The following is a 22,359-nucleotide window of genomic DNA, read 5'->3' as shown; positions in this document are numbered from 1 at the left end:
ACAGTTGCGCAGAATTAGAAAGCAGCCATGAAGAACTAAAGAGGACTTTTTGTGTGATGTCATGATGCACTCGGTGGTCGAAAAACATGAATTGAAGGAGTGGCAGGACAGCGAAAAGAGATACCGAAAGGAGAACGCGGCACACCAGAACGAAGCCACAGAGCAGCTCTTAAACATTATGGAGTGCCAAACGGACATGCTCCAGGCGCTACCAGGACTGCAAACCGAGCAGCTCCGCGCCTGTCGTCCACTGAAGCCACTGTCACAAAACTCTTTCCCATGCATCCCCCGCAGACACTGCCAACACACTTATCAACCTTCTGGTTCCAGTCTGCACCTGCTGCATTCCACTCCTGCCCTGTCACAGTCCACCCCTGTGGACTTCCAAATACTATTTTAGCTAATTATTCTCTGAGTTAAGAGCAGTTTGTCACATTTTAAATATCTTTGGCATAAACTATTAACTGAAAAACTGTTTCTTAGCTGTCATTCTTGATAGATTTCTCAAGGATTGTGTTGGAAGTACAACTCTGGCATACATAGTATTGATTTAAGAGCTACCAATAGATAAATAAGATATCCTGTTTAAACTAAGATGTCTACAAGTAAAGGTGATTTTAAACTTCAGCCACCTAAAGAGAAGGAGAAAGTGATTGTTCTGAGGAAAAATTGGGAGCTAAGGCTAAGGTGAACCCTTGGGCCTTTGCAACTTCAGTGGGACTCCATGCACTTGTACAGCTTAGCCTATGTATATTGGGTAGTGTGGCTAAAAGGCCATTAAAGTAGGAATATGAGACTTGTCCACGTAACTAAATCTAACCAATTTATGGAGTGGTCTCCTAAAGAAAGTAGTCAAAACTGCACTGCTCGTGAGTTAAAAAAACAAGAAAGGAAAGCACTGGAAAACATGCTGTGTAGAGAGCACTCATCACCAGCTGCCAAGATAATGAAGGTGGTCTTTTTCATCCCTAATTTCTATTGTGTTGTATGTACAATTGATACATAGTTTAAGCACTCTTGTAAGAGCAAGGTCTTGGGACATGACTTATTCTAATTTAGAATAATGGGCACTGTTTAAAAAAAACCAAAAACCTCTTAAATGGATACAATATGATTTTTTTTTTACTTCTTCTTCTTCTTCTTCTCAAACTCAGGAAAAACCAAAAAAGGTATGAGAACACCCTTTTATCTGTCTGTGTGATCCCTGAGGTGTTTTGCTGAAGTCACTGATCAAAGTGACACTGTCAAGTAGATCAGGACCAAAATCTGTGTAAATTGTAAAGTTGTTGAAAATCAGTGTAGAGCCTTCTACAGATTCCCACTTTTAAAAAAAAAATAGCTTTTCAAAATAAACTCATGACTATCACGGGTAGCTTAAAAGTTCTCATACCTGCAGAGACGCTGCCTGTGCATTAGCCTAATGTTTTTGCTCTGTGCCTGAGAACCAAACAAGTGGAGCACAAAAAAACAGAACTAGGTTCACACAGCTGGGCTGTTTTATGTCTGATGACTGGAAAGTAAAGCCAACAGTGCTATTTTGGTATATGCTCCATACAAAAATGACTGAGGTGTTGCATACATACAAACAAAAAACAGGAAAAGAGATGTTATTTTTAACCTTCTAAGAAGATAAAGGAAACAGTTTTTTAAAAGATCAGTTTTTAAAAATACTTGACAGTGTCTCTTTTGAAAGCAACTTGAGTAATAGCTGTGACTTCACAATTATTCAGAGTTACTAGATTTGTGGATTTTTAACAACTGTTGGTCTTGGTGTGTTTAATGAGCTAGTTTTGTTGTTGCATATGCATTCTTTGACTTAACTACGCAGTTACTAAAATTATTTTGTTTTGTTCTTATTACTTTAAAAAAAACACCTTAATTTTGTTCTTTTGTTATTATATCACAGTTTGCTTTTTACAGTCTTTTTTGCAAACCCCAAGGAAGGGATGTGAAAGGGGCAGAATATTGTAGTGACATCTTACTGGGAACTTACTACTTTTAGTAGCAGCCTCTATGGTTGAGCAACTTAATTGCCAAAATGTCTGTAAGCAATGGATGCTTTCTGTGTAGTATATATTTTTCTCTTGACTTTCGATCCTGGATATCACCTTCATGACTCTATCTTCAGATTTTTATTTTATTTTGTTATTAAATAATAAGCTTGAGGTCCTTATTACTCCCTTGTCAGAGACTATTTTAGTTTCTTTGGTTATCATCCTGACTTCAGTATTGGGGGTGGAGAGGGAGATATACCTTGAGTAAATCTGTTCACAAAAAGATTCTGGATAAGCAGTGAAGGGCTGTAATGGACGTAGGTAGGTTGTATTTTGGTGCCATTGGAAAGCTGATGCTGAGCTATGTTAGTACTGGGATAAAGTAAACTGCCTGACTAAGGCACAAAGAGAAAAGGAGAACATGGTATTATATTTTCTGCAGATGAACACATACTGTACGTAGAAAGAGATACAGTTTGCCATTGAGTTATATTGGCATAAATTCAATTGAAGGAGCAATACTTTTTAATTATTATAATAATGCAATTTTTCTTCGTGGGAAATGATACTCTGCTTATTTCAATGTGTATTCAAAGTTGTAAATTATCCTTTTTTCTGCATGGCATTTTTAAAACAATTTTGTGAGTTTTCATACCTGTCATGAATCTTACATTCTTTCTGCGTGTAAAGAGGGTAGAAGATAACCATCGGTGACAGAAAGCATTCTCACAAGAACAGTTTAAAACCCTCTCTTTTCACGATCAACAAGATTCAAAGGATTCAGGATATAAAAAAAATAGGGTTAATTTTTTCCAGTGAAATATGGGAAATGTTTAATTTTAAAAGTAAAATTAAGGGGTTTTTTTAGCAATCTTATATTAGTAAACTAGGACTCAAAAATATACCCATTAGAATAATATTTCTCCTTTCAGTAATTTCTGTTTCCTTCTCTTTTCATAATGAATAACCGAAAACTCTTTTAAAGGAACAATTAATCATTCCAAAGGTACAAGTATTAAAGGTAATTTTATCAAATGTTGGAAATATCATCATTTGTCATAATTATTATTAAAAACAAACTACACATACAAATCAGTAACATCTGTTATAGAAACTGTTACATGGTGTTTATTATTATCGATCAAAGCTGAAGTGTGTGTGTATGTGTCACTTTGTTCTCCTCTACTAACTAGTTCAGCTGAACTTCCGTTGAAATCTAATCTCTTCTTGAATGACAAGTATAATGCTATTGGCATCTTGGAAATCAGCTTTAATTGTATATAGGAAAACATTCAGTAACTAACTGAAATGGAGAAATAATGTATGTTGTTTTGGAGATGTGTGGAGTTCATGCTTTCCTTAATAAAGTGATGCCATTTATGATTCAGTGTGAGCTACGCACGATTCAGATACATTTTTGAGAATACTATAGCTCTTTTTTGATGACGCTCCAGTGACAATAGTTTGCTCTCTAAAATGGAATTCTGCTTACTGTCATGCCAGAGAAACTATCCCAGAACCAAACCAACTCATGTGTAGGTACAATACCAGAGGAAGAAGGCATGTTACTAAAAATTACTGTGGAAAATATTCCCAATTCGTATTTCTCAAGTCATTAATAAAGGTGACGAATAAAAAAAAATGTATAAAATATGATGTGACAAAATCTTCGGAAAAATTGTTATCTGGATTAATTATGAATCAGTAGATTGTTTCTCGATTCAGGAGAGATTTTAATATATTCCAATTGGTGCTGTTCATCTCCTGCTCTAACTCATGCTCTTATTTTATCACAGGTTTATGCACAATGTAGTCTGAGGTATTTAAGAATCAAAGTGCAAGCAGTTCTTCGGTTGTTTCAAACAGAATGTGATCTCTGACCCAATGTGGACAAATATAATACCTTAATACTGTACAAGCATTAAAAGGGATTTTATAGAATATCTTTATGCACCAAACTGGCAGGCTCCTTTACACCTCCTGCTTATAAATCAAAGGCTTATCTATATGGTGCGGCTATGTGCATTAGAGGGGTATGAATTCTAAAGGGCACCAACATGCTGCGCACTTAACTGCTCCGTGAAGATCTTCCTGGCATGCATTAAAGTTCCCTAGCATGTGTTAAATGTAGTAATGAAGTATTATCTTAATGTGTAGTAGGGTATTTTTAGTTCATGCCAGCTGGGTCTACAGGGGCCAGTTAGTGTGCAACACATTGCTGCACTTTAGAATTCACACCCCTGTAGTGTGCATTGCCGTATAATGTAGACAAGCCCCTAGATCACATGAACATGATCCCTTGCACTCTGTATAAATGCTGTAGCTTTATTTACAAAAGTTTTCAAAATTATTTGGTTAAAACAAATTAAATGTCTGTGTCCAAGAAGGCAAATGCTTTAACTGAATAATTCCAATCCACCCATGTTTCCACAATCATGATCATTTAACCGGACTTTTTGTTTTAAAAAATAAGCATTACAAATAGTGTGTTTTCACCGGTCAAGAACTAAGGTTTCTATTTGCACGCTTACCATCCGTACATGCTGGATGGATGCTCACAGGAAGCAGGAACTACTTGTGATTTTATAGTGGTATTTAAAACAAAAAAAAACCATGCACACAGAAGGAAGTATTTCATGAGGCTATTGGGCTACAAAAGTCTGTTTCAGTCTTGTAAGGGGAATCTCAAGTAGTACTAGTAAGTTTTAGGGAGATACCTTAGTAATGTGAATCAGGATTATTTAAAGTATATGCTCTTTATTTTCAGCATATAAACTAAAGGCCTGATCTTCAGTTGCCATTAAGGCCAATACAAAATTTGACTTTAGTGGGAGCTGCAGGTACTTGGCACCCCTGAAAATCAGGGCATTTTAATTAGGTGGTGATTTAGATGCCTAACTTTAGCTACCCTTTGTCACAGTTTCAGGGTAACTGTGCTTATAGCCCCGAGGGTTGCCAACCCTCCACAATTAATGCCTGGAGACTTTGTCCAGGACAAAGATTAATCTTTAATTAAGCATTATGTCATGTGATGAACCTCCAGGAATACATCCAACCAAAATTGGCAACCCTAAAGCCCCCCCTCCCATCCCATCCCAGCCTGTGGTTCACTCCAGGAATGCCAAGTCAGTTCTCAGGCCTCTATCTGTCACTAGTGTCTGGGTGGGGAGCTATGTCTCACTCCCTTCTGACTGGCAGTTATAAGGCTTCACAGCCCATCATACCAGGTGATACCCCAGCAAGCCCGTCTGCCTAATGGCCAGCATCCGTGTGTTGCTTTCTCTCCGAGGACTATAAACTGTGTATTGCCAGCAATTACAAGTTATCACACAGCTCTTTCTACGCAAGCACATTTATTCTCATAATGATAAAAGCATTACAGAGACACCATAATAAAAACAATAAACAGATCTACCCGCTTATTGAATGTACCAGAAATTGCCCATCAATCCTCCGGGGCCCTGGTAGGTCAAAGTCTTTCAATCCCTTCAGCAAGGGTTGGAGGTGCCCTCTGTCCCCTCCTGCCTATTTGCTGAGTCAAAAGAAAGACACAAATCTGTTTAAACTCTACTTTTTATGCCACAAGCCCTTTCTTTGTTTGAGTCTCTGGAAAACCCAATTTGAATCAGTATATGCAAACCACCCCAGAGGATGGTACCTCTCTGGAGCGGTTTACAATCTCAGCAACCCACCTTATCATTCACCACTATTTTTAGTTCTTGGAGGAGCTATGATAACCCTCCTCCATGGAGCGGTACACAGTCATATATAACCATTCATAAATTTAATACAATAGACCCCAAAGATATTTTACGGAGTTGCAATATCTGTCACACCTTAGTTTTAGGGTTTTGGCGTAGCTTTTGCATCTTTGTTTCCGTAATTCACATACAAAAAATAAATATTAAAAAAAATTATTTGAAAGTTGATGAAGTTTAGCCAGTAAACTAATCTCACAAGTGATGAAAGTGAATTCCTTTGTGTCAGTCACAAGCAAATCCAATTTTCTTAAATCTTCTGTATGTTTATGATTATTGTATTAAATTCTGTAGACCATTACTACTTTGGTCACAGTGCAATTTTAGATTAAAATGGTGTTCAAAATGCTTCTGCAGCTATTTCTAAACATTTAATTTTTAGTTCAGAGAATTTTAAGTGTAAAAATTAGGTAAGCTTACTTTTCTTTTCTTTGATTGCACTCTGTAGGGTATAATCATCAACATATATGTGAAGAACAAAGGCAGAAATCTCCTGAATTCTACAGCAGAACTGCATCTGAATCTAATGTGTATCTGAATAGTTTCCATTACCCCGATCATAGCTACAAGGACTATGCATTTGATACATTAAGCTTAGACAGTTCTGACAGTATGGAGACCAGCATATCTGCGTGCTCCCCTGATAATATTTCCAGGTAAATGTTAACTTCTCATATTTTTTTCTTAATGGAAACTGTTAGAACAAGTTATAATCATTGAAGCTGTATATACCTAGGGCAATTGAAATGTATTACTTCTCTTTAAGGTGAGAAAGATAAGATAGAAGCTTTTACTAACTGGATAAGAAAATCTGCAAGAATTGGACAGAAATACTATTTAGCATTTGGATACTGTTTTTCATTTTCAAATCAATGTAACTAATTCTCATCTCATCCCTGAGTTTTGCAGATGGGAAATTAAAGTATGGAGAGGTTAAGTAATTTGTTGAAGGTCGCACAGAGAATCAGTGTCACAGCTGGGATTAAACCTATGGAGGAGTTGACTTTCTGCATGTTTTAGTGGATTTGGCATAAGACTGCCTCTCTGATTGCTGTAGACTTCTTACGTAGGATATTCATTGTCAAGTCCATAATCCAGCAACTAAGTTTACTCTCTGTCTGTATCTAAGATGTTACCTCATTAGGGGCTTGGATTGCTGAACTTTTTGGATTTCTTGCCAATAATGCTAGCAATCTAGTCTCCCCTCTCCAAATCAGAATTTAAAAAAGAGTTCTTGGTTCCCAAACATGGTCCCTAATGTCTAGGCTATGCTTCTCTTATTTTAGGATCTTATCAATTTAACCACTAAAGATAAAAGCAATATCTTGTATTTATTTAAAAACAAAATTGCACAGCAGCTGGGGTCTGAAAACAGCATGTTGACAACCCTTTCTTCTCTGACTATCCCATTGTGATGACAGCACTTTGATTTCTGCCAAATCCCTGTTTGGGTAGTTTGGGAAAGCAATCCTGTCAATGAAATAGACCATTCTCACAGAATTAGCACTTCTTCTGAACATGAGGAAAGTTTTTTGGCTGCCATATTGTGTTTTGTCTAGCATCTGTTTCCTTGAGTATCCGCCCATCGCGCTCCTCTTTTATTGTGGCAGTGCTCTCGGAGTTTTTACTAATGTTATGGAGCAATTTGAGGAATAGTCTCCTTATAGCTGTATTATATTACCAACTTAAATGTAATGAAGAAGTTGGTTAATTGTTGGAAATAGATATTCAGGATCAATATTTGCTGCAGTCCTCTTGTTTTGTTTAGAGCAGCCAACTGTAATATAGAAGATAGATGTAGAGGCCAAACAGAAGTTTGTGTTTTCAAAGCAGGAAATGTTGATCCAGTGACAGAGTTTTCATTACGTGTTGTTGCACTAAGTTGCAAATATAATTTTAAACTTTTCTGTCTAATGTATATTGATGTAGGGAAGCAATGGCTGCTGGCCAGATTCTGATATCCTTACTCAGGCTGAGCAGCGCCTCAATGATGCGGTTTGTACAGTACAGTTCAGCTTGGTAATGGTATCTGAGTCTGGCTTTTTGCTATGATTGACTTATTGCACTGTGATTCTCTTTAACACAGGCATCGTGCACCTAGGCTACCCACAGACAAGCTTGCAAATAGAAGCTTAAAGCTGGGATTTTCAAAGATCCCTAAAAGAGTTAGGTGGCTAACTCCCGTTGAATTTCACTGGGATTTGAGTATCTAATTCTTTCAGGTTCTTTTGGAAATCTCAGCCTAATTTCTAAATACGTTGTTTACACACAAACACTCTCACACAAATGCATGCAGTATTTTTGTGGATCACATGATTTCTCACTAGATAAAGTTAGTTTGGGTGGGTATTTGTTTATTTTTGTTGATCGCGCATAGCTGACAGATGTCTTCCTCTTCTTTGACAGATTCCAGGACCATTAGGCATATTGAATTACAGTGGTCTCATGGAATATTTTTAAATGATTGCCAGCCATGTCCCAGCGCTAGGGGAAAATTCAACATTGCTGTTTACTAAGTCACATACAACATAAAATATGCAAAAGAGCTAGTTTAGGGATAAGGAGAGAGGTTAATTGCTGGAATACCTGAAGTCCCACAGTTCTCAAAATACAACTGAAGTATAAATTTTGAAAGGTCGTTCATTAGCCTATAAAAATAAGAGGTCCCACGAACCATTAGTAACTTCAGTTTTCCTGGTTGAAGTATCAGAGTGTAGAGCCTTGAGCTTTACAACCCTATCTGAACCCGATAGGACCCAACTACACGTGTTGGGATTGGGTCGGGTGGGACCTGAAAATAACCAGATCTGAATTTAGGAGGATTGGGTCATCTCCGATTACCTCCTCTTGCCCCGGGGTAGCTGCATGCTCCACTCCTGCTGACCGCCACCATCTCGCTGGACTCAGCTACAGAGTGAATGTGCTGATGAGTTGCAGTGCCTCTCACTCGGCAGCATGCACAACACAGCAAGACAGCAGCTGATGATGCACCAACCTCAAGGGCCTAAGGTGGCTGGAGAAGGATCCCAGGCATGGGGCAGCCCCCATAAGGCCAAGCCCCAACATTTGGGGCGAAGAGTCAGGTTTGGGAGAGGTCAGTTCTGAAAACAACCCGACACTCTCGGGTCATGTTCAGGTTGGCTGTGCTTGGCTCAGATTCAGGTCTGGGTTGGGCTTTAAAATAAGTTCTAAAAATATCTCTCTAATAGGGCTTACATTTTTAAGGGTCTTCAAAATCAGCAGGGACAAACAAAGTTAATTGCCTTGGATAGGGAATCATTGTAGAACAGGGAGCTGCTATGATCATGGTTACTCAGTCCGATGTGCAACAGTGCACTCCCACAGTGAGTTTAAAGTGTAGTCCAAGCATTTGTCTACTGCAGAGATTGAGCAAGGAAACCTTTACAGGGCAAGAAGGATAGTTATGTTCTATTGCACCAGAGTCTAGCACCATTTTGTTGGTGGTGCAGCAGTCCGGTGTCCCCACTATTTGCCAAGGTCTAGCTGTCACAATAAGAAATCTTTCTGCTGCACCTGCAGTGATAGTAGAAGCTATTTTTCTTCCCTAAATTGTCTTTTTAGGGGCCCTCAAAAGGGGTGATGGGTGCAATAGTCATCCTCTTACTATTTTGTTCACCATGTAGGCCTAATTTGCAAAGCACCATTTTTGGTGTATTCATTTTGAATACCCTACTCCTCCTCTTACCACCCCACGACTGTGTTATCAGTAGACCCTTCCTGCTAAAATTAATTCAGCCTTTATGTCTCTTCTTTACATTCTTTCTTAAATCCTTTTATATAACTGGGCATTGTGGAAATTCATGAATCTTTACCCACTTTCCACCCGTTAGGCATACAATTAAACTAGACCTGCTAGGACTCAATGATTACAATAGGGCTGTGTACGTGTGTGGGACTCACCCCTGTGGCACCTCCTGCTGGTGTCCTAGGAATTGGCTCTACTTCCAGCCTTGGAGCACCCTCTGCAGGCCGATGTCCCGCTAACGCCGGGCCCAATACCCCTTGTACGTCAGGGTGCTGCCCCCTGGCAGTAAGCCCTCACTTGCAGGGTCTCCCCTCCCCGGGGAACCCCCACCCCCTATCCCTACCTCACCTCAGTCGTAGGCTACTGCCAGTCACCAGCTAGCCCTCATGCCCTGGGGCAGACTGCAGTATAAGCCACTCATCACAGGCAAGGCTGGATTTGGACCTGCTGCCTCTGTCGAACCTTGGGCTGTCCCCTGCAACCCCAGTGCCTGTTGGGCCTAATACTAGGCTGTAGCCTGGGGCTTTCCTGGCTGGAGCTTCCCAGCTCCTCAGGCCCTTCCCCAACCCAGCTCCAATCTAGGTACTCTGCTTAGATCCCTACAGCCAGGTCCTCCGTCTCAGAAGCCAGAGAGAGTCTCTTGAGCTTCAGCCCAGCAGCCCCTTTTTGGGGTCAGCTGAGTCTGTTTGGGGCGTGGCCATAGCTGAGGCTGCCTCCCAATGAGCCCAGCCGAAGGCTCCCAGCCCCAGCCCTCTCCAAGGGCTGGCTTGTTAACCCCCTTTGGGCCGGGAACGGGTGACCACCCCACTACAAGAGCCTTCAGCCTTTTTCTCCTTTCTTCAGTACTGAGATGTAAGCCTTTCAGAATATATGATTGTGTGTCCTGTCATTCAGTGTTTTTTTACTGATACTCCCTACTGCCTGCTCTTTATTTTAATTTGGTAATTTCTGATGCCAAATTCAGTGATACAGTTCAGAGGTTACAGTTCACAAGGTAATTTCTGATTTAATTTAATTTGGTAATTTCTGAAAACAAGTTCAATGATACAGAAGACACTCAAAAAGAAAAGGAGTACTTGTGGCACCTTAGAGACAAAAAAATTTATTTGAGCATAAGCTTTTGTGAGCTACAGCTCACTTCATCGGATGTATGCAGTGGAAAATACAGTGGGGAGATTTTATATACACAGAGAACATGAAACAATGGGTGTTACCATACACACTGTAACAAGAGCGATCAGGAAAGGTGAGCTATTACCAGCAGGAGAGCGGGGGGTGGGGGGACCCTTTGTAGTGATAATCAAGGTGGGCCATTTCCAGCAGTTGACAAGAACGTGTGAGGAACAGGCGGGGGGGGGGAAATAAACAAGGGGAAATAGTTTTACTTTGTGTAATGACACAGCCACTCCCAGTCTTTATTCAAGCCTAAGTTAATTTTATCCAGTTTGCAAATTAATTCCAATTCAGCAGTCTCTCGTTGGAGTCTGTTTTTGAAGTTTTTTGTGGAAGAATTGCCACTTCTACGTCTGCAATCGAGTGACCAAAGAGATTGGAGTATTCTCCGACTGGTTTTTGAATGTTATTATAATTGACGTCTGATTTGTGTCCATTTATTCTTTTACATAGAGACTGTCCAGTTTGGCCAATGTACATGGTAGAGGGGCATTGCTGGCACATGATGGCATATATCACACTGGTGGATGTGCAGGTGAACGAGCCTCTGATAGTGTGGCTGATGTGATTAGGCCCTATGATAGTGTCCCCTGAATAGATATGTGGACACAGTTGGCAACGGTCTTTGTTGCAAGGATAGGTTTCTGGGTTAGTGTTTTTGTTGTGTGGTGTGTGGTTGCTGGTGAGTATTTGCTTCAGGTTGGGGGGCTGTCTGTAAGCAAGGACTGGCCTGTCTCCCAAGATCTGTGAGAGTGATGGGTCGTCCTTCAGGATAGGTTGTAGATCCTTGATGATGCGCTGGAGAGGTTTTAGTTGGGGGCTGAAGGGGATGGCTAGTGGTGTTCTGTTATTTTCTTTGTTGGGCCTGTCCTGTAGTAGGTAACTTCTGGGTACTCTTCTGGCTCTGTCAATCTGTTTCTTCACTTCAGCAGGTGGGTATTGTAGTTGTAAGAATGCTTGATAGAGATCTTATAGATGTTTGTCTCTGTCTGAGGGGTTGGAGCAAATGCAGTTGTATCGTAGAGCTTGGCTGTAGACAATGGATCGTGTGGTGTGGTCTGGATGAAAGCTGGAGGCATGTAGGTAATAGCGGTCAGTAGGTTTCCGGTATAGGGTGGTTATTTCCCCCACACACACTGTTCCTCACACGTTCTTGTTAACTGCTGGAAATGGCCCACCTCGATTATCACTACAAAAGGTTCCCAGTCCCCGTCCCCCCCCGCTCTCCTGCTGGAATAGCTCACCTTTCCTGATCACTCTTGTTACAGTCTGAATGGTAACACCCATTGTTTCATGTTATCTGTGTATATAAAATCTCCCCACTGTATGCATCCGATGAAGTGAGCTGTAGCTCACAAAAGCTTTTGCTCAAATAAATTTGTTAGTCTCTAAGGTGCCACAAGTACTCCTTTTCTTTTTGCGGATACAGACTAACACGAAAGAAGACACTCAGTTCACGGCCAGAGGGACTTCAATTTTACAATTAGATGGTTACTGGTGTCAATGCAGGGGAGAAGTAAATGAGTGCTATGTTTTGGGCTATGTGGCCTCTTTCGACCCACATGTTATAGGGATGGCAAACCACAGTGAACCCACAAACTCTAATGACTCTCAGATCTACATTTTTGGACAATTCTGGATGAGAGACTATATTTATTGAGAGTATACTATACTTAATATACTATTTGTATTTGGCCCTAAATTGGACTTGTAATTTTATAATAGAGTTGATAAAAATTTCCAGAGTTAGTTTGTAAAATATGGCTTCAGTCTTCAACTATATTTTTTTTAATGTATACAGTGCCAGCACTTCAAATGTTGCAAGAATAGAAGAGATGGAGAGACTTCTGAAACAAGCTCATGCTGAAAAGACACGACTGCTTGAATTCAGGGTAATCTAAAGATTTGTTTGACAGAGGTTAATAGATACTTTGTTCAGATAATACACATTTCATTTGGCCATTCCTAAATTGCAATTGCCTAATACAGCACTGAAGTATTCGTTTTCCACTTTCCCCAACTTTGTCCCACTGGAATCCTGCCATTCCTGATACTCTGTGCATCAGCTACCATTTCTGTGGCTGAGGTGGACAGAAATCCTTTAAGAGCTAATCAACGTTGCTCCTTCATCTGCTAAAGGGATGGCTGATGAGTAGTACTTGCTTACAACCCCCATCTTTATGGGGCTGCTTAAAGTCTACTAGCCTAGGAGGCAAGAGACCAGCCCCTGTAACTGAACCAAAGTCTCTCAAATGGCACGGCACTAGTCTACTAGTATATGTATACCAGTCCCTATTGCTGGACTTCAGGTAATGATTTTAGATGGTTTAAAATAAAATCAGCCCTATTTTCAAATTTTAAAGTGACTCATGAGTGAAGAATAGGCTTTAGCTATGAAACAAAATAATACTGCACTTTAGAACTGACATTCGTGAATGTTAGTTATATTTGCTTACATTTAAATTGGGCACAAAAGATTTACAGTCCTATTTCAGTCTCTTAATGTTAACAAATACACTTAAATCCCAGTCAGCAAAATGTTTGATAAGAAGTAGTATTTCATTTCATATTACAGTGGCTAGGTTGTTCTGCATTCAGGAATATATTTTGACCTTCCTACAAGAAAATATTAATGCTTTAACAATGAGTTTCCTTCATAATCAGTCAAATTAAAAGACTAGATGGCACAGAGGGTCAATCCCTGATAAAGCTAGGATTGGCTATACTGAGCTCAATTAGGCCCTGTTCAAGTTGGTGGACAACTGTTTACACCCCAGTTTGTAGGGGGGAATGGTGAGATTATATTATGTAGATGCAGCTTTAATGTAACTCAGTACTTTTGTATAAAAATATATTGTCTTCTAGCTTTCTATTTAATATGGCCCTGATCACTCTGGGATTGGAACCTGCTAGCGGTGTTTAAACACCATTACTGTTACCATAGTGTTAGTGCACTTAACATGACATAATGTGCACATGGATTTTATTTATTTATTTTATTGTGAGAACTGTTTTGTAGCCTACTGGTGTGGTAGACTACCATGCTTTCTGTTCTCCATTGCTCCAGATAATAGACAGTGGTCCCTCTTATAAACTTCACTGTTACCTTACATCATACTCTATATAATGAACCAATGATACTTTACTATTTGCAGCATTCTAGGTTTTCTGATGTGATATGGTTCCCAGACAACCCCCCCCAAACTATCCAGATTTATTAGAGAAACCGTGCTTGTGACAACCTTGTTCAAATGTGATTCTGATTCCTGTTCCCAATCCACTTTGCATATGTTCGTGGCTCCCTGAGAGTTATAAAGGGGCTTATAGGAGCTCTGGGTGGGATCAAGTTACTTTTAAGTTTATCAGGTATAGTTTTACATAGCCTATATCTGAAACTCTGTGTGCACTGTGGTATATAGGAACGGGAAATGGAAGCCAAAAAACGAGCCCTGGAAGAAGAAAAGCGTCGCAGAGAGCAACTAGAAAAAAGATTACAAGAAGAAACTAGCCAGCGGCAAAAATTAATTGAAAAGGAAGTCAAGATACGTGAGAGACAAAGAGCACAGGTGTGTTGACTATCTACCATCTACACACTGAAACAGCTGTATAGCAAGCTTTTCACAGTGTTGAAGGGAAGGAGTTTCTGTAGGTAGCTGGTTGCTTGAGTGCCTGTTGAATTGATTATTTTAATATTTCTAAGATTTTGTCAGTGGTCTGTTAAGGGCCTTGGATAGGTGTCTTTTTAGTTATTTAAATCTAAATCAATAAATATTTAGGTATCTCTTCCCATTTATATTGGCATTGTAAATATACTGTATTAATCCTATAAGGTTTGTCACTGAATCCACTCATGGCCCAACTGTGCAGTCTGTATCACAACTCTGCTGAATAATGGACATTTCTGAGAGTACACGATGACTTTTATATATGGGACATTTTGGATTGTGAGTTGTCCTCTTCCAAATATTTTGCTGAAAAGAACAGAAAAGAAGAATTTTATTTCCTCCCTTCCCTCCTATACACAGCCTCTTCAAACCAACTGAGTGATGAATATTTATTTTGCCAACATTATATGAAAGAAACAATAGTTCATATTTGGTGAATGGATCCCAAAGCAGAGACATTGGATTGACATGATGATATAACTGATCTTTCATGAGCAGTGTATATATATATTTTTTTTCAATTATGAGTTTTTCTTTTGGTTACCCAGAAAGACCCAATTTTAGGATTCTGGGTTTTTCTTTTCAATGTTTCCTGACATTTAAACACCAAAAACAGTGGAAGGAGCAGCATGTTCTGCAGAAACCAAAGCTACCCCAAGCTTGTTCAGTATAGCGATGTACAATTTCAGAGGGTGCCAAATATACACAATACAAAAGGCCACCACTGTATGTAGAAGGATGCAGTGATACTAAGTGTCTCAAAGCACTTGAAAAACATTTACGAGTTAGATGTATACCATTCCATTGCATAGATAGAGAAACTGAGGCACAGAGCTGTTAAGTGACTTGTCCAAGTTCACACAGAGTTCTTCTTTTCCCAAAGCTGCCACAGACATTTTGACACACACGCCTGTGCTTTAACCCCCCAAAAAACTCTTCTGTGATTTGAACTCTGTTTCTTAATGGATGATTTTAAGAAACCTATGTTCTCTGCTGAAAATCCGTTTTTTTATGCCAGTATTCAACAGTTTACATAGGTACATATTGCAAAAATTTGTCTTTTCTGTTAAGAAAATCCAAGGCTGCAACTCACAAATTTAATCTTTGCTACCTTCATAATTTGAACATGGCTGCTACTTGTACTTTTTATCTGCTTACCACAAAAAGAAAGAAAAAAGATGAAAGATTTATGGAGTATCTTTTTGCTCTGTGGTAGGCCCGCCCCTTGACTCGCTACTTGCCAATCAGAAAGGAAGACTTCGATCTACGAGGTCACATCGAAACAGCTGGTCACAACATAGAGACCTGTTACCACATTTCACTCACGGAGAAGACCTGTCGAGGCTTTCTGATTAAAATGGGAGGGAAAATTAAAACATGGAAAAAACGGTGGTTTGTTTTTGATAGAAGCAAGAGAACATTTTCTTATTATGCAGGTAAGTTGTATTTCTTCATCCAGGATTGAGTCCTTCTGTGGCAGTACCATTCTTATGTGCACCCATCCCAGCATTTGTCACGTAGACCCTATTGTTATGTTGTGTCATTTACACAATTTTCTTTATTATTCATTTTTATTTACTATTGTTGGTGTTGTGGAGGCATTTCAAGTCTTCAATCACAAAGGGGCTCAATTATGCTGGGTGTTTCATTTACATACACACACATATACCACCCACCCACCCACAGTCTCTCTTTCCTTTCTCCTGTTCTGGAGAGTTTGCAATCTGAGATGAGACACAAATGAGTGCAACAGACAAAGGAAGGGAAAAGGGCAGAGGAGGGTAACAACAATAAGATTGTCAGGTTCCTACTGTACAGCATGATGGTTTTGTGTTATTTAATTATTAAATAAATAAAAATCAGTGACAATTGACTTTGGTATAGCCTAGTCCTCACCAGTGGCCTGATTTCTAGTAGGCTTCACAGAAAAACTTGATTCGTGTTAACTTATTTTAAAAAAAAATCAGATTAATTATTTGCCTTTGTAACCCACTTTCTTTAACGTAATATCTCATCATATTTTAACAATGTTCTTGTGGTCTGGAGATGATGAAGATCATCATCATAATTTAATGATAAATGTGAACTAGATTCTTGCTTTTACTTGTCATACTCCTAAAGGCAGTTAAAACAGAGACCAACCAAACTTCTGTCATTTCTAGACTAAGGAAATCCAATAAATAAATGTCAGAAACAGCTACATCTAGATTACTACCATCTTTGAAGATTCAAATCTCAGGCTTTAAATTGCTTTGTTACATAGTCTAGTTTTAAATAAAAATACTGGAAATATACAAACGGATGCAAATACAAAAAATCTGCAGTACTACTATACATATATGTGGCTTGTTGTTTGAATGTGAAAGTTGGGATGGACCCAGAAATATAATTAATATATAACTTCCATTGGTAAAAGAAATCAGGTAGTGGCTTACTCTCGGTGATAACTGTTACCAAGCAAAGGAACACATATATGATATAAAAACTGAACAGTTCCATTTCCTCACGTGACATTACATTAGAAGCAGGCAGAATGGAGCTGAATATTGGTAGTAGAGGAATATATTACAAATTACCCATTTTATGTTTTTGAAAAATTGGTACTTATAGTCACTAAATGTCCATAATATTTCAGCATAGTTTGCAATATTAGTTGGGGGAAAAATTAAACAGAAACATTCATTTTTACTGTTCTGCATATCTGGTTTGTTTATTAACAAATACTATAGCGCTCCCATCTGGTACTGATTTTTAAAAGATAGTTTCTTTAATAGTTACCAGTTTCAGTTTTGAGTTCAGCACAGCTGCTCTAATGTAGTGTCAATTATCAAAGAAAACTTTTCATAATGTCTTGAGGACTCAAGCCAACAAACAAAATTAAATGAAAACCTCATACCAGCTGAGTACAAATGCAGCTGTTGGTATGCATTAGAACAGAGGTGGGCAAAATACGGCCCGTGGGCCACATCAGGCTCGCAGGACCATCCTGCCCGGCCCCTGAGCTCCTGGCCCAGGAGGCTGTCCCCCCGTCCCCTGCAGCCACGCTGCTGCGCGGCGCAATGCTCTGGGCAGCAGGGCTGCAGAGCCCAGCCTGTCCGGGTGCTCTGTGCTGCGCGGCTGCCTGTCCTGGTGCAGCCGCACTGCCAGCCACCGGTGCTTCAGGTAGCGTTAGGGGACAGGGACCGGGGGCATGGATGGGGCCGGAGTCGGGGGGGGGCAGTCAGGAAGGAAAGGGGGGGTTGGATGGGGCGGCGGGGAGCAGTTAGGGGCGGGGAGTCCGGGGGCGGTCAGGGGACCGAGAGCAAGGGGGGTGGATGGGGCAGGGATCCCCAGGGAGCCGTCAGGGAACAGGTGGGGGGTTGGATGGGGCAGGAGTCCTGGGGAGGCCATCGGGGGCAAGAAGTGGGTGGGTCGGATAGGGGGCAGGGGCAGGGGCCAGGCCATGCCTGGCTGTTTGGGGAGGCACCCCCTCCCCAACCGGTCCTCCATACAATTTCAGAAACCTAATGCGGTCCTCAGGCCAAAATCTTTGCCCGCCCCTCTATTAGAAACTGTCAGTGTGACTTTAACAATACAGCAAATCTCCAAGATAAGTACTGATGCTATAAATGTAGAGTACATGGCCTATAACTGAACATACAGGTATAGTGTCCTTAGGATTGTAGGTGTATTGAGCAGAAAGAGAATTGACCCCGAAGCCTGTAATGTAGCACAAAGACTAAAATGTACAAGTAGTTAGTTCTTGACCTGAAAATTATATAGAACTTTCTTTGTACAAAGACTAAGCATTGTATAAGCACTAAACATTACATCATCAGATTAATATTTTGGTATGAATATTTCTTCCAAAACGATAAGAATGGTTACTCACGTCTAAAGTGAAATGCGAAATGCGCATATAGGGCCAGACTTTGGAGGGGCGGGGGAGATGAAAGCAGCCTACCCTCTTTGCAAGTAGAAACTGCAAGCACAAGTTATGGAACTTAGATGGTGAACATGTCTGCATAAATGACAGGAATCAATCCCAAACAGGAGGCCAGTTGGAGGGTGTGCAGAAAATTCAGTCCATAATCTTTCTCTCTTTAATGTCTCCTAATTAAAGGCATCCCTGAGTCAACTTCTCCTTGGTCTCTTAATGCCATCATTGCTCCAGTAGTATTATAAATATGCCAAAGATCCGCTTGCACCGTTGTTGAGTAACAAGTTAAATTTTAGTTTGCAGCTTCTGAGAGTTTACCGTAACAGGAAAACTATTTTTTTTAAATAGTAAAAGACCTCACGCAATGTGGTTTTGAAGTAAAACTCCGGATCAAATTGTCTGCCAGATTTGGTCTTCATGGCAGCTTTGGGCGGGAGGAAGGGTGAAAGTCACTGTTAGCTTGCCAGTTTTCTTGTAATGTTTTAGCAACAATGATCTAATAAAAAAAAATTAAGGTGAACACTGCATTTAACTTTGTGTGCAATTTTACCTACTATAAATATGCTACCCAACTGAAAAGGCAGGCTGAAAATTCCCTGGGGTATTTTGCAAACAAAAGTGCTAGCGTGCAGTCTTTGATTAATACAGTGGTGAACATGCAAATTCAATTAACCCTTCAACCCTTACGGTAGATTGTTTGTTTCAATTTTCAAAGCCCAGTTTCTCTCTCATTTGCAGACAAGCATGAAACTAAATTAAAAGGAGTAATATATTTCCAAGCCATTGAAGAAGTCTATTATGATCATCTAAAGAATGCATATAAGGTAAACATTATCATTTTTGTTATTTTTATTAATTATCCTATAATAGCATCCAAAATGTGGTAGATGTTGTACAGACATAGGAGGATAAAATTCATGTCTCAAAGAGCTAAAAAAACCAAACCCAAAATCCCTTACACACACACACAAGGCATAGAAAAGCATAGAACATATCAATGAATTGGCCAGGGCAATGACTGGCATTATATGCAGTCTTCTTGTAGCCGTGTCAGTCCCACAATATTAGAGAGACCAGGTGAGTGAGACATTATCTTTCTTTGGGCCAACTTCTGTTGGTGAGAGAGGCAAGCTTTTCAGCTTACACAGAGTTCTTCAGGTCTGGAAAACATATTCAGAGTGTTTCAGCTAAATACAAGGTGGAACAGATGTGTTAACTATTTATAGTAAACTATCTGTTCCACCTTGTATTTAGCAGTGACACTGTTGAGTACGTTTCCCAGACCTGAAGAGGAGCTTTGTACAAGCTTGAAAGCTTGTCTCCATCACCAACAGAAGTGGGTCCAATAACAGATCTTACCTTACCCACCTTGTATAGTCAACGTGTCAAGTGATGTGGTCTCAAAAGTCAGAGATGGTGGTAGAGTATCTGGCAGCATTAGGGTTTAGGGAGGACTCAGCAGGTGAGAGATGACCACATGGAGCCTTTTGTATCAGCCACCAGTTCCAGATGCTGAAAATGCGTCTGCTGGCACATACACAGAGGTTCTTCCTGAATATGGTGTTTTAGGGGTGAAATATTGGTTCCAGTGAAGTCAATGGGTGTTGTGCCATTGACTTCAATGGACCAAGATTTCATCCTAGGTTACTAGATCTGCAGCTACAGGTGACCTAAATCAGGGGATGTAGTTGTGTTTCTAGCCCAAGATGGGAGTTGATTTGATTTTGAAGCTCTGGGAGGAGTACCCCTGACTAGCATCTGCACTTTGGAAGGACTGTGAGCTGCTTCAACCCAACCTCAAGAAGTGGACTTTAAGAATTAAAATGACTTTTGATCACTTGCTGCAGCAGGTGCAGGGGAGAAATTGTGGTTTAGAGATGAAGCAATGTTTGGTCTCACATATTACTGCTCAGTTTAGAAGTAAGTCACACACAGTGTGTCTGCATTAGGCCTGAGTACTCTCAAACTGTTTCCTGCAGAGGTAGCAGATGGGGTTGAGCAAATCCCGAGTTACTAAGGATGAGATGTTAAGTAGCCGTTGCTCAACTGGCTTTTTCCTTGACAGTCTCCAAGTACAGAATTTTACTCACTGTCAGTAAACTGCTCTCATGTCATACAACTGATTTTGCTGCTTCTTTTTTATTTTAGAGTCCTAACCCATTACTCACTTTCAGTGTTAAGACTCATGACCGAATATATTACATGGTTGCTCCAACGCCAGAAGCCATGAGGATATGGATGGATGTTATAGTTACGGGAGCAGAAGGCTACACCCACTTCATGTTATAATAAAATGGTGCAAAAGTTCATTCACAAGGCATATTGCAATAACCTTATTCATGAATTTAGCCACGTGCAAGTGAATTTGAAAAGCCATATACAATATTGGTAACTGTCACAAGAATTCTCCCTATGATGTGCACACAAACTCTCAAAATCAAAAGATTTTATACACACAAGTGAAAGTAAGACTACTTGTTTCTTTTAGTTGATCATTATAGTAGCAAAAGAACTAAAGCTATTGAAAGTGTCATAGTGTTCTAACATGGGTAATCAAGTCAACTTAAGTATGGTATATTGATTCAGTAGTAATTTCTTACAAATTCTATGTAGAAGATGTCTTCAAAAATACAAACTGAACAGTTTACAGAATCGTTTGTGTGTGCTCATTGGTATGCAAACATTTTAGTAACGGAACAGAAAGGTATAATAGCATATATTTTTAATATGCAGTATTTGACATTTATAGATAATTAGATGGCTTTTAAAAATTTTTACTTATGCATTTTATAAAAAAAAATAAAAAATATGAAAAAAACAAACACACCAGCCTACAATACATGTATTTCTTGTCTTAGTATTTTAAAATATTACTACAGAGCCAAAGATTTACATGATTTCTGTGTAAGAATGAACTCAAATTGTGAGCTGCGATTTAGCTTTGTGTAATGGAATAATGCCAAAATTCTTCCTAAATTTTAATAATTCAATTGCGACAGTATTCTGTACACTTAAATTACCAGTTGTACAAACTGCATGTATAAAGTCATTTACATAAAGCACAACAAAGAAGCAATAGCTTCACAAAGATGGTCTCTCTGACAAGATAAAACTGAATGGAGACAAGAGGAGCAAACTTAACTTTGCCATACGTTTTCTACATTCTCTCTGCAGGAAGCATTGAACTGATTCTCTCTCTGGTTCCTGTAACAATTTCTGTTGTATGGAGTTCAGTCTTGCCATAGATATGATTCTAGTCTAAAGTTAACATGTGCTGATTGAACACCCCACTGAAATCAATGGGTGAAATCCTTGCCCAATTGAAGTCTGCATGAAAACTCCCATTGACCTCTGACAGTGAGATTGTTCAAAGTATACATCGGTGTAGAATTTCGCCGTATGATAGGGTAGAGCACAAAGAAAGGCAAGTTGTGAGAGCACATATTAAAACAGTAATATAAATAAAAACTTTTAAGTAGCAAACATGGCAAAGACCTATTTTTTAATGTATGCTCCTTGTAAATGTTCTCCCATTTAAAAACTGCTTTCTAGCCCTTGACTATTATATACAAATAAATTATTATTGAATGAAACCTGGACTTCAGGCAAATCTCCAAATAGTTCCTTAGTTTAGTATTCTGGATTTGAATGTGCCATATTGTTCATTTAATTAAAGAAACCACACTAAAAGCAAAGAAGAAAGTAGCTTTTGATTAAACAAATGAAAATATGAAAGCAGAATACATTATGCTTGCAGAAAATGTTGCACTTTTAAAATCCTATATCTGGCATGAATGGGTATGAAATTTTTTTTTTGGTGTGGTAGCACAGGTCACATGATTGCTCTAGAATTATTTTATTCGTTTTGACGTGCAACAGATTTAACATTATGAATTGGGAAAGATGGAACTGTTATCACCAGGAATAATTTTTATCTTTAATTTCTGTGCAGATTAGAGCTATAAGAAATTTGTAATCTAATGATTTTAAAACATAAAACCAATACCAGAAAATAGTTGCTTTGAGTTATATAATTATATTTTTTTCTGTGATTGTACCTTAATTTTACTTTTATGTATGGTTA

At 39.3% G+C, this 22,359-nt stretch overlaps 1 protein-coding gene across 9 annotated transcripts in view; it reads left to right on the top strand.

Annotated features, from left to right (window-relative positions):
• PHLDB2 (pleckstrin homology like domain family B member 2) overlaps positions 1-22,344 on the top strand; it is a 103,110-nt gene extending 80,766 nt beyond the window's left edge. For 4 of the 9 annotated variants that reach the window (XM_073306021.1, XM_073305982.1, XM_073305992.1 and 1 more), the window contains exons 14-20: positions 2,980-3,015; positions 6,201-6,408; positions 12,493-12,583; positions 14,111-14,257; positions 15,573-15,792; positions 19,014-19,099; positions 20,424-22,343. In XM_073306021.1, coding sequence (XP_073162122.1) covers positions 2,980-3,015; positions 6,201-6,408; positions 12,493-12,583; positions 14,111-14,257; positions 15,573-15,792; positions 19,014-19,099; positions 20,424-20,564 — 929 coding nt within the window. In that variant the 3' untranslated portion in view covers positions 20,565-22,343. Of the gene's footprint in view, positions 1-2,979; positions 3,016-6,200; positions 6,409-12,492; positions 12,584-14,110; positions 14,258-15,572; positions 15,793-19,013; positions 19,100-20,423 lie in introns of all 9 variants that reach the window. The other 5 variants (XM_073306041.1, XM_073306010.1, XM_073306051.1 and 2 more) reach the window with 5 other exon arrangements.
• The last annotated feature ends 15 nt before the right edge of the window (positions 22,345-22,359 follow it).

This window comes from Lepidochelys kempii, chromosome 1, assembly GCF_965140265.1.
Source record: "Lepidochelys kempii isolate rLepKem1 chromosome 1, rLepKem1.hap2, whole genome shotgun sequence".
Classification (NCBI taxonomy): Eukaryota; Metazoa; Chordata; order Testudines; family Cheloniidae; genus Lepidochelys; species Lepidochelys kempii.
The sequence above is the reverse complement of the archived record's forward strand: the minus strand, read 5'-3'. Positions and strand labels throughout refer to the sequence as shown.